The following is an 11,752-nucleotide window of genomic DNA, read 5'->3' as shown; positions in this document are numbered from 1 at the left end:
AACCACGTGGCGAGGACAGTTCCGCGGCGGGGGCTGCGCGGGGGCGCGCGCTCCCCTCCGCCCCCTGCCCCGCGCGCCAACTTTTCCGCGCGCCGCGCTCGCGCGTCCCCGGCGGGCGCTCGTTTTGAATGAATGACCTCACCCGCGGCGGCCAACGGGCGCGCGGCGGCGCTTAATATTCATGAGGCGGCGCGCCAATGAGCGGGCGAGGAGGTTGTTTTAAACGGCAGAGCCCCGCAGCCAATCAGGCCGCTCTCGTAGGCAGCCAACGCGAGGCTGAGGCGCCGCGCCGAGCCCCGCGTCGTGCCCTGCGCTCCGCTCCTGTCCACACTGCCGCGAACAATACAGGTACGTTCCGCGGCGCGGCCGCGCGCGGGGGGCGGCTGCCGCGCCCGCCCCGCCCTGCCCGCGCCCGCCGCCGCGCTCCCCGCCGCGGCGCGCCGCTTCCTTTCGGATTTTTTTTTTTTTCCCTATTTATTTTTTTTCCTGTATTGCTTCTATCCTACCGAGTTTTTTTTTTTTCCTAATTAAAAAAAAAAAGCTCTTCCCGGAAAAAAAAAAAAAAAAAACAAAAAACTTTTTCCTTGCTGCACGGAAATAAGGGGCCGCCGGTGGCGGGGGGCCGGGCTGCGCTGGCGGGATGCGGGGCTGAGCCGCGGCGCGGGGTGCCCGCGCGGGGCTCCGCGCCCCCCGCGCCGCCGCGGGGAACATGGCTGGTGCGGCGCGAACTCCGCGCCGCCCGCACGGGCAGCGGCTTCGCTCTCGCTCTCCGTGTTTTTTCCTGCCCCCTTGGCCGCCTCGCGCTGCCGCCTGCTCTCCCCCTCGCGCGGCGCAGCGCGGCTCGGCTCGGCTCGCCGGGGCCGGCTCAAAGTTGCCGGCCGTGCGCAGTGCCGAGCTTGCTGTTTATTCTGCATTAATATGGCTGTCGCTTTAGCATCTGACAGGGATAAGCCCTGCGCGCTGCGCCCGCGCGTCCCGGCTGCTTGCCTATTTATTTATTTATTTTATTACTATCTTTTTCTTTTCTTTTCTTTTTTTTTTTTTCCTCCTCTCCTTCCCCCTCCCCTTATTACGGGCCGCCCGGGCCGGGCAGGGTTGCGCTGCCCGCGCTGCGCTCCGCTCCGCCACGAACATGGCTGGCGCCGGAGCGCCCGGCCGAGGGAAGAAAGACGCGCGGGCGGCGCAGCGCGGGCGCGGGGCCGCGCCTGCCCCCCAGCGCCGCGCCCGCGCCCCCCCGCGCGCCCCCGGCCCGGCCCCGCCGCCCGCGCCCGTTCCGCGCTTTCCGCGGGCGAGCGCGGCCGTAATGGCTGCGCGGGAGCCTTTGTTAGAGCGAGCGCTGCGCTAGGCGGGCGCCGGGAAGGAGGGGGGGGGGGCGCCCCTGCCCGCGCCGCGGCCCCAGCCCCGGCGGCCCCGCGCCCCCCTCCCCACGGCCCCCGCGGGGCGGCTGCGAGCGGCGGGGGCGGCGGCGGCGGGGCCGGGGGCGGCGGCGCGGGCGGGGGGGGCCGCGGCTTTGTTCGTGGCGGCGGCGGCCGGGAGGAGCCATCTTAGCGAGCGAGCGGCGGCGGCGGGCGCGGAGCGCGGCCCGCGCGCCTCCCCGGCCGCCGCGGCAGCCGCGCCGCCCGCCGCGCCCGCGCCGCCGCCGCCGGCCCCCCGCGCCGCCCCGCGCGCCCCCCGGGCCGCCGCCGGGGCCCATTTCAGGGGCACTTTCTTTCATGAGGAGGCGCTGCACAAAATGGAAGATGAGTTATCGGCGGCGCGGCCGGCCTGCCCTTCCTCCTCCTCCGCCCGCCGCGCCGAGCCGGGCCGAGCCCCGCGGGCCGGGCCGGGCCGGGGCACCGCGCAGCCCCGCGGCCGCCGTGACCTTGGCGCGGCAGAAGATGGCGGGAGGCGGCGCGGAGCCGCGCTGAGCACCGGGCCGCGCCTCGGGCTGCCGCCGCTCGCGCCGGCCGGGCCCCACCAGGGCCGGTGCCGCTTCCCGCACGTGTGGGCTCCGGCTGCCCGGTTAAAAACAGCAATAGTAATAATAATAAAAAAAACAGCGTTTTTTCCACGTGCTTGAAAAAAATATAACCCATATTGCTGCAGCGTTTGGGGAGGGGAAGATAACATGGGGAAGGAGAGAAAAGGAAGAGCACAGTGAAAATATAAAAGCGGCATCCCAAAAGTTAGCATCTTCCTTGCGGCTCGCTTTCCTCGTGCTGGCTGCCGCGCTTCCCACCGTGTCGCTTGGCTCTTGCCTTACCGCTGTGGGCCCGGCAGGTCCTGCCGTGGTGGAAACTGGCCCTTCTTTGCACACCTCTATATGTATAAAATGTTTTTTGCGTGTGTATGGGGGTTTGAGCAGCCCGGTCTTTCTGCTTGGGGAGCAGCTGTGAACATGTGAACTCCTGCTACTACGGGGATAAGTCATGGGCTGGCACGGCACGCGCTACTCCAGCCCCACTGTGGTAGCCAAGTAAAACAGATATTTTTATATTAGTTCATATATAACACTTAATGGGCACGAGTATGTGCATTTAATAGCCTGTCTCCAGTCTTTGGACATGATGTAAATATATCAGTGTAAAACTTAAATCCCATGACCTGTTTCACTTGGCTTAAGCCTGCACCCAAATCTCAAGGAAAAATAATTTAACTCTCCCTGGCAAGGGATGTTGGGGGAGAAAGAAGGAGGCTGTTTGGCTGTTGGCAGGTCTCTTGTCACTTGTATTTTATCTATACATGCACATACATGCACGCATGGACACTCTTTTTGTCACTCCCCCCTTACAGAGTCAAGATGGCTAAAGGTGACCCGAAGAAGCCCAAGGGCAAGATGTCTGCCTATGCCTTCTTTGTGCAGACCTGCCGTGAAGAACATAAGAAGAAGAACCCAGAGGTTCCAGTCAACTTTGCAGAATTTTCCAAGAAGTGCTCAGAGAGGTGGAAGGTACTATAACTTGTGGCTTCCTGAAATAATAACTTACTGTGGTCTCTGTAACTTAAACTACACTTGCTTGAGCATGGAAGGAGCTGCTGGTGTTTCAGTCAACATTCTTGGCAAGGAGGGCCAGCCATCAGTCTGTTATTGCTGAGTCCTGTAGGAACTGTGTGTTCGTCCTTTTAGATGCTTTCTCTAAGCCTAGGTCTTCCTGCTCCTATATAGCGCTCTTAATGAGCTGTCTCCCCTTAGGCCTGTCTTTCCAAGGAGGACTTTGGGTGTGTTTGTGCTGTTCCAGCTTTTTCGCTATCCCGACTACACTAGTCCTGGCTGCAGTCCTTGATGTAGGACTTCTGAAAGGGGTCTGGTTAGAAAACCAACCAACTATCTAAAAAGGAGGGGGGGAAAAAATCCCCCATCGAGTTGGTGTGTATTGGTTTGTTTATTTAAAGTTTGCCAGCTATTGAACAGTGGGGTAATCATGTGGTTTCATGTCTTGTTTTGTTGTTTTAGACCATGTCAAGCAAGGAGAAGGCTAAATTTGATGAAATGGCGAAGGCTGATAAGGTACGATATGATAGAGAAATGAAGGACTATGGACCCGCTAAGGGTGGCAAGAAGAAGAAGGACCCCAACGCGCCCAAACGACCACCGTAAGTAGCCTTGTGGAATCAAGTGCACGAATGTTATTTTGGCAGAGCTTCAAGTGCTGTGGCCTGCTTGATAGTTTTCCATCAAAAAAGTAGGCTGAGTGAATACAGAAGTATTGATAATGTCCATAGCTTGTTAATATCGTTTCATAGACTTTCTAGGCAGTTTGTAATCTTGATGCAGATAATTGTGCGGTTCTTGAGGTTCTGAAACTCATGATCATGAAAGATGTGGAGATGGAAGGCTTGCAGTGATACTTGTGCATTTTTAAGCAAAGCAAACAAAAACAGCAGTTGTGGGTAGAGAGGAGGGACTGCAAGTTTAGCCCTCAGTGTGGCAGGGGGGGAAAAAACAAAGACAACAACAAAACCACAAATCCCCAGGGAAGTGCTTTTATTTATTTATTTCTTATTCTTACTGTCCTCCGATGCTCCTTTCAGGTCTGGCTTCTTCCTGTTTTGTTCGGAGTTCCGCCCCAAGATCAAGTCTACAAACCCTGGCATATCTATTGGGGATGTAGCAAAGAAACTTGGAGAAATGTGGAACAACCTCAGCGATGGTGAAAAACAGCCTTATAATAACAAGGCAGCTAAGCTGAAGGAGAAGTACGAGAAGGTAAGGCTCGTTATTACTTGTGTCTCTCTTCCATTTTGGTTCTTGCGTAAATGTGCTTTTGTAAAATAAACCAAGTTGAGGTGGCCCCAGTGTAACGAGCATCTCTCCCATCTATGACTGTTGGCAGGTAGACATGTCCTAAATGCACTGCGTGCTACGTGGCCAAACTGCGTTATGGCTGGGTGTGCGGTGAGAGAGTAGGTTAGAGACCCGCAGGTAAATTCCAAAGAGGAAGGAGAACTTTGTCGAGGCTGTTTGTGCTGCTCCAGCAAAGTTTGCTGTGCTTCTAACAAGCTTTATCACGTTAGCTAGAAATTTATAAGAAGTTGGGTTCTCTCTCTTCTCCTCCTCAAAGAAATAACAGAGCACAGGATTTGAGGACTGTGTGGAAGCAGTTGAGTATCCTCGTGTGTCTGCAGACCTGACTGTTGTAGGGCTGGTTGCCTTCCCTTTAGGGGATGCAGCTGTGGAAATGCAGTCCCTTTACACTTAACACCCACTGCTGTACAAATGCTTTGTGTTTGCTGCTTAGAGCAAATTAAGACGTCCCCTTGACTTTGCAGGATGTCGCAGACTACAAGTCTAAAGGAAAGTTTGATGGCGCAAAGGGAGCAGCAACCAAAGCTGCTCGGAAAAAGGTAGAGGAAGAAGACGAAGAGGAGGAGGAGGATGAAGAAGAGGAGGATGAAGATGATGATGACGAATAAAACTGTACAATACTTGTCTCCATGTGAATACCATAGAGTAGGGGAAACACCGTAAATGAAGCACCTCTTATTTGAGATGGTGTCTCTTGCCCTTATTAGGCTTAATTAAAAAAAAAAATTGGATTCCGATCGCGTTGTAGTTTCTAAAAGTGCTATAGAAATTGTAACTGGTTTACATGAAGTGGCCATGGGTGTAGTGAGCACCCTGAAACTGTATCAAAGTTGTACATATTTCCAAACATTTTTAAAATGAAAAGGCGCTCTAGTGTTCTCCTAACTCTGTGCACTTTGCTGTTGGTGTAACAAAGCATTTAAAAATGTTTCAAGCATTTTTTTAATTTGTAAGGTGGTGTTACTATATGGTTATTGGCTAGAAAATCCTGGGTTATAAACTGTACATATCTATAGTTTGTAAAAACTAGACAGATTCTTGTGGTACATGCTTAGAGTTATGATGCCTTAGAGGAGCAGTGATTACTTGGAAAGGCCGTACGTTCCACGGGGTGCCATGGCCCAAAGCATGCACTGTGAGGGTAGATCTATTTACACTACAGTGGGCGTCCATTTAGCTTAAAGTTGTCTTTCTGTATATAGTGAAATAGCATTCTGCTGCCATTCTTAGTTGTGGAAGGGGGTTCAGCTGGCATGAGAAGTGTATGGATTTTTTTAGTTAAGTGCGGTAGTTTTTAAACTGAAACTGTAGACATCTCTTCATCGTCAACTAAGTGAAGAGCCAGTGCAGCAACTGAAGTTCAAAAACACTCTGTACTTAAACAAATTTGCAACGTTCTGTTTTTTTTGTATGTTTAGAATGCTGAAATGTTTTTGAAGCAAAATAAACAGTATTACATTTTTAAAACTGTTCTTGACAACACTCTAAATTTCTGGTTTAAGAGGATCTTAACAACAGCGAGAGGTTCATTTTGAAGTCTGTGGCATCCCTCAGGGCTGGTGACTTAGGAAACATTCTGACTCAAGGATTAAAAAAAATAAAATAAATGGTGGCCAGCCACAACTGGCTGAATTGAAAGAGATGGCTGCTCCAGCTAATATGCAATCGTAACTGTTTATGGCTGAGTGGCATAAGATGCTATGCAAGTTTGAACTTTATTACTTGAACTTGGGAGCCTAAATGAACATTCATGACGTAATTGTTTGTTTGTGTGTGTATATAGCAGCATTCAGAGATGCAGAGAAAGGTAGGTGGCTAGGAATGAGGCTGACGCCATGGAATAAGTATAAAAGCATAGTTTGGATTTTTTTTTCCAGTTGTGTTGGGTAAATTTATAGCCCAAATGCATTGCTGTACATATTAAAATGTGCCTTTTTTGTCCTGTGTTAAACTGTTTCGGACTTGTGTTTTTTTCTAGCATCTTAATTTGCAGCAGGAGGAAGGCGCCTAGTCTAACTCCCTGCTGAACTAGGAGTGTGGCACAGGTACTCACTATGTGTCCTTTTCTAATGATGCCAGTGTAAATCCGAATTGGGCTCTATGATGTGGGTTGGGGAGCAGGCAGGTCTCGGTCACCGTGTGGTGACCGTGTGGCCGCATTGTGGTGCTGACTTGCTGCTGCTGCCTGCCCAGGCTGGGGCTGTTCAGTGTTAACCTGATCCCCAGCTGGTGATCTGACTGCCTTGGCCCTGAAGTGGCCCTGTTCCCAAAAGCTGGCGCTCCTTGCTGTCCTGGCACCCCTTCCTTGCTGGGGCCAGAGTGGGGTGTCAGCGTTGGCGCTGCAGCCAGGAGGACGTGGCTGCGTGTCAGGGGACCCGCATTGGGAGCAGGCTGGCGAAGCCGACTGCCCCCAGCAGCTCGCCTCAGAGGACAGGGTAACCCACCGTCTGACCTGGGGGTACAGGCTACTGCCGTCCCTTTCTTGGAGCCAAACTATTGCTAAGGAGGGCCAGGTTTATAGGCAGGAAAAACACTTCTCCTGTGGGTAAAGCATAGCTTTGTTGCTTAACTGCGTAGTGTTTCTGTCTTCCTGGGGCTTCTCAACAAGTTTGGTGTCTTGGTGAAACTGAGGCCAGTCTAATGTTGGGATGGTTAAACCTGAAAGCGGAATAAACTCATTTTGGATGGAGTGAGCTAATGAGCTCTTACAGAATGTAGCAACATGTGGCAAACTTTTAAGGGCTGTTTCAGTTGGATCACTTGAATATTTCTATATTGGCTTAACTATGGCAATTGTTAATGTCTTTGATTAAAAAAGTGTTAAATGGCTCCCATCTTATGGGAAGTCACATTTTAAAAGCCCAAATAAAGCTGCATCTGGAAAAGAAATAGGTACTCTTGTATTCCCTACTCTTCCTATATCCCTTCCACTGCAAGGGGAAAGGATGGTTGGAGCTGCCAGCGTGTGGAAATCTGACGGGGAAGTGGTGGAGCAGAGGAGGAGAGAAGCAATGGCATCATTTCAGGAGCTATAATACTGTTTCTATTGTCTAGTTGGCAAAATCTCCCCTTAGCCACATATGGGAATTAGTGTAGATCACTGCTGTGCAAATCGAGCTTGGCTTTGAATTAACTGCTAGTGAGCTGAGCCCCTATTGATAGTATTAACACATGAGAACTAGAGCTGACACCTCTTTGTCTTCCTTGTATTGGAAATCTATCGAGTTGCAGGGCTTGATTAAGGTCTTGGACCTTGCACAGTGCTACCTATTTCGGCTCTGCAAGTGCCTAAAATACGGCATGCCTCAGGGATACAGTTCAATAAAGTGTTAGTGTAGGACTCTGGGGACTGAAATTTGGATATTGCAGATGTAGCAAGGGTGCTTCCTCCAGTGTGCTGTCATTGATAAACAGCACAGTGTGAAGGTGTTTAACACATGATTTCTGTCCCCTGTCCACTCTCTACCGCTATTTGTGTCCAAAGATGTGATACTGGGAACTACCTACTTTCATCCAGCTCTCTCGGTTAAAAACACCCTCCACGTGGTCTTTTTCCGTGCTTTGAAATGCTTGTGATGTTTCAAAGCAGCCACCTTTGCTTTAGACTGCTATACATCACAAACTTGTACTTCACCTTTGCTCCAAAGCCAAGCACTGTAAATCTATATTTTATTATCTCTGTTGTATGTAGAGAAGGATATTGATAAAGCAGGTTGCGGAAGGGGGAGAGGAGATAGCTCTGGCACATCTGTGCAGAGGTGTGTGCGAGGCTGCATGAAGCGTGCCTTGGTCCGCTCCTCATCCCTGCTGAAGGCAGGCAGGCCTGTGGGCCTTGTAGGCTAACTTAAGAGGAGGCTGCCTGTACTTTAGTGGTTAAAATCAGCTTGTGGCTCTAGGGGAGGGAGGCACGGGCTGTCAGGCTCTGCTTGAGGGGATGGGGCTGCTGGAGCTGCCTGCGTGCGCCCAATCCCCAGCGCTGCTCGGTCCTGAGGCGGCGCTCACCAGCATGGGGTAGTTTTTCTGGAACTGTAATGGTTTATGCCCAAGGTTACAATCTTGACAATAGGGTCACTATTGTGACCCACTGCATCCTTCGGAAATCAAACGGAAGCGGCAGGCCCTGGGGTGAAGCAGGGCCAGGGCCTGCCGCTTCCAAAAACAAGCCCCAAACTGTAGCAGTGAGGCCTGGGGAGGCAGGGGAGCCGCTGTGTCTCAAATTTCAACTGAAACGTGGTGAATATTTCTGTGAGGTGAGCGGAAGGTCTCAGCCTAGCGATGGGAGAAGCACCTTTGGGTGAGACATGCTGCTGACTTGCAGAGTGACTCCGCAACCAGCCACAACTAAAGCCCTGCTGCAGGGTGGCTTCTGCTGCGTGTAACGGATCCTAATGCATCTGTGGGAAGCAGCGCATTAATTTTTCTGTAATAAAATTAATTAAAAATCCTAGTCCAAATGCATATTGAATCAATTAGTAACAAATAACTTCAGCTCTAACACAGCTCTGTAGGAAGGTGAGAGTGTGCTTGGGGGATCTTACTATGGGCATCTCTTGTATCTGTTGCCTTTGAAGAGCTAATTTTTAGGTAGTTCTATTTACTGATGAAACCCTGTTGAAATAGCAGCTAGGTAGGAGGGTTTCTGTTGGCTCTGTCTAGTGAGGTGGCAGGTGAAAGGCTTTTTGCTTCCAATCTTCAGCCAATTGCTGGCACGCACCTCAAATTAATGCTTTCCCTCTGCTTGCTCGGGCTGTCATTCCACGATGCTGTTTGTGAGGTGGAGGAAACAAGCCCGTGTTTTCCCTGAGAGAGAAAAAAAAAAAAAAGTATTAAGTTTTCGTTTTTCTGAGACTTTGGAATAGCAGCTCCACCAAGGAGAAGCAGACAGGTAAGAACTTCTGGCCGGCTTTACTTGGTGCTGGAGCCCCGAGGCTGTGCGTTTATGGCATCAAAATCACCCTGGAGTTGGGTTTCTGGCAAGCTCTGTGCTTACCTTTTTGAGTCTGAACCCAAACCTGCTCTCCTCTGTAAGCAGAAAGGTGCTCTTTGGTGACTAGTAAGTGACGTATTGATAGATAGACTGACCTGATGCCTACGCTGTAAAGTATGATGCCAGTGAGGAGGGGGCAGTCTCCTAGCCAGTGCTAACAACCTTGTTCGGAGTCATCTGCTCCTGAAAGCTTTTCTCAAGTGCCTTTCTGCACCTGAGTCCTTAAATCAGGCACCAGGAAGTAGTAACAGCCTTTTTGGAGGTTCCTGCAGCTGACTGCCATGTCTCTGTAGCTGGTGAGTACCTCCTTGTCTTGTTCCTGGAGGAATGGCCTCATAGAGACTCCTAGGAAACAGCATATTTGTTATTGCTATTTGTGCTAAGGTGAGAGGGTAAGTGATCTGTCCAAGGTTACAGAGCCTAGATGTTGTTTAGGTTAGAAATCCTAGTGCCACGGTGGTGCTGAGAACTTTGGAAGCCGCGATGTGTGTGAGTTGGGCAAATCCCTGTTTTGCTTGTTCTGAGAGATGGAGCTGCATTAGCAGAGACAAGGGGATGCCTGTCTTGTAGTTGTGTCCCCTGACGTGAAGCGCTTCTCTGCTGGCTGAATCCACCCACCAGAAAAATCACCATTAGCAGCTTAGCCTTGCTGTGGGGACTGGGAGTTTTCAGTGCACTTGCTGATGACATCCGAGCCCTGGAGTGCAAAATGCTGCTGCTTTCCTGAGCACCTCGAGACACCATCGGGCTGTCGGCTGGACGCCCCGGTCTAGGAGCAGCTCTTCTGCACGGGCACCGCACCTCTCTGTGGGCCCTGTGTAATGGGGCGCTTGAAGATCTTCTGAGTTAAAAAGTAGCTATTTTTTCCTAGCTCCTCCCCTTATAAAGCCTTCTCGAGTATTTCAAGTTGTAAAAAGGCTTTTTTTATAATATTGATCAAACATTATCTTTGTTGTTGTGAGGGCTTATCACTTTTGTAAGTGTTTTTAGCTTTTTTTTTTTTTTAATTGAACTTTAAGATTTACTTTCTGTCAGTTTAGAAAATTAATTCAAGGAGAGGGTGGCAATGATTTGGGGGATAGCATGAGACAAACATCTCTTGTCTCCTGGTAATTATCATGCGATTGTTCATCTTCTATGTGTTACCTGGGATGTACTGCCAATATTTCATGATCTTGCAAAAGAGGCTTGTGAAAGGCAGGAGCAGGGGCAATTTGGCCTCTGGTTTTCTTTATGAGCTATTAGAGAACTTCTGAGGGGAAAAAATATGTTGGTCAGGTTTTGTTCTCTTTATCTTTAGAGGTTGAACTGGGAATCTTTTCTGGGTTCTGCTTTTGCAGTTGTTTAAGATATTACTACCTGCAGCTGCCTGCCCTGGCTGTTGCCAAAGGTCGCTTCTCTGTAGCAGGGAAAGCAAAAGGAAACATGTGCCAGGTCTTCAATTGGCTTATTTCATTGCCTCGTGTAGTAACTTAATTTTTGCAAGCTGCTGGGAGCTTTTTCAGACCAAGCTCAAAGACGAAAGTGCCAGTGAAAGTCTTAAAGAGAAGTCTGCCTTCCAAGGGCTGGTCTGTAATTGGAATAAAACCTGACAAAACAGCATAAAATTGTCTAGTTAAAGATCTCTTGCTCCTCCCTCATTTTCGTTTCCTTCTTCGGTGATTTTCTACCTTGGAGAGTCATTTAACAAAAAAGGATAGAGCAGATCTGGTGCTTTGGATTTTGAGGGCAAGTTGCAGAAGGCTTTCGATTCTTTCAAATGCGTGTGGATTTTTTTTTTCTTAATTTGTTTTTCCGTGATTCCTATTGCACCTCTACAGTAAGAACAATCTGGGCAGAAACCTGGGATAAACCATGTGAGAAATGAAGAAGTTGGAAGAGCTGAGGGGCAGAAGTATGAGGCGGTGGGAGCGCCGCTGTGGTGGAACGGCCGGCAGCCGGCTCGGCCTGTGCCGCTGTGTCCGCTGTGTCCCGCAGCACGTGGCTGCGGCCGCCCCGGCAGGCTGAGCTCGTGGGGGGTCCCGCGCGGCTGCGTGGCAGAGCCCGGGGCATCCTCTCACGGCAGGGGATGCTTGGGCTGCACGAGGTGTTGGGGACCTACGGGACAGCCCCACCAGAGGAGCCAGGGGCTCAGGGTTCTCTCCTCATTCAAACGTGATGAGAGTGATCTCTTTATTTCTTTTTTTTTTTTTTAATATATTTTTCCCCATTGAAATCTCTGTATTTCTCCCTAGCTCCTCAAGGCACAGCCGTGGTCTCTGCGTGCATGTGACATAGCTGTGCACAAACTCCCTCCGTGACTTCTTTCTTTCGGGGGGAGAAATGCATTCAGGAAAAAGCAGAGCCCTGACAACAGGAATTGACTGTTTCTAAATATGGACATCCCTTTTTGGACTAAAAAATCTTTTTTGTACTACGCATATTTCCTCTGTTAATCATTTCCTTTTGTTCCTTGCAAACTTGGGTTCTCCAGAGTTATA

General features: G+C 50.4%; 1 protein-coding gene across 1 annotated transcript; it reads left to right on the top strand.

Annotated features, from left to right (window-relative positions):
• The first annotated feature begins 226 nt into the window (after positions 1-226).
• HMGB3 (high mobility group box 3) lies at positions 227-6,236 on the top strand. Its single transcript, XM_088527442.1, has 5 exons — positions 227-348; positions 2,773-2,929; positions 3,434-3,573; positions 4,012-4,186; positions 4,750-6,236. Exons 2-5 carry the CDS (start codon positions 2,780-2,782, stop codon positions 4,891-4,893), a joined length of 609 nt encoding a protein of 202 aa, XP_088383568.1. The 5' UTR covers positions 227-348; positions 2,773-2,779; the 3' UTR covers positions 4,894-6,236.
• Positions 6,237-11,752: the final 5,516 nt, after the last annotated feature.

The sequence above is a fragment of the Tinamus guttatus genome, unplaced genomic scaffold (genome assembly GCF_059628265.1).
Source record: "Tinamus guttatus ecotype Peru unplaced genomic scaffold, ASM5962826v1 Tinamus_guttatus_pri_ptg000287l, whole genome shotgun sequence".
Taxonomy (NCBI): Eukaryota; Metazoa; Chordata; class Aves; order Tinamiformes; family Tinamidae; genus Tinamus; species Tinamus guttatus.
The sequence above is the reverse complement of the archived record's forward strand: the minus strand, read 5'-3'. Positions and strand labels throughout refer to the sequence as shown.

Excerpts from the sequence above, each read along its gene's own strand:
- HMGB3 (XM_088527442.1), top strand. The coding sequence starts at position 2,780 with ATGGCTAAAGGTGACCCGAAGAAGCCCAAGGGCAAGATGTCTGCCTAT. Across the intron at positions 2,930-3,433 it reads AGTGCTCAGAGAGGTGGAAG|ACCATGTCAAGCAAGGAGAA; the intron begins GTACTATAACTT and ends TTGTTGTTTTAG. Across the intron at positions 4,187-4,749 it reads TGAAGGAGAAGTACGAGAAG|GATGTCGCAGACTACAAGTC; the intron begins GTAAGGCTCGTT and ends TTGACTTTGCAG.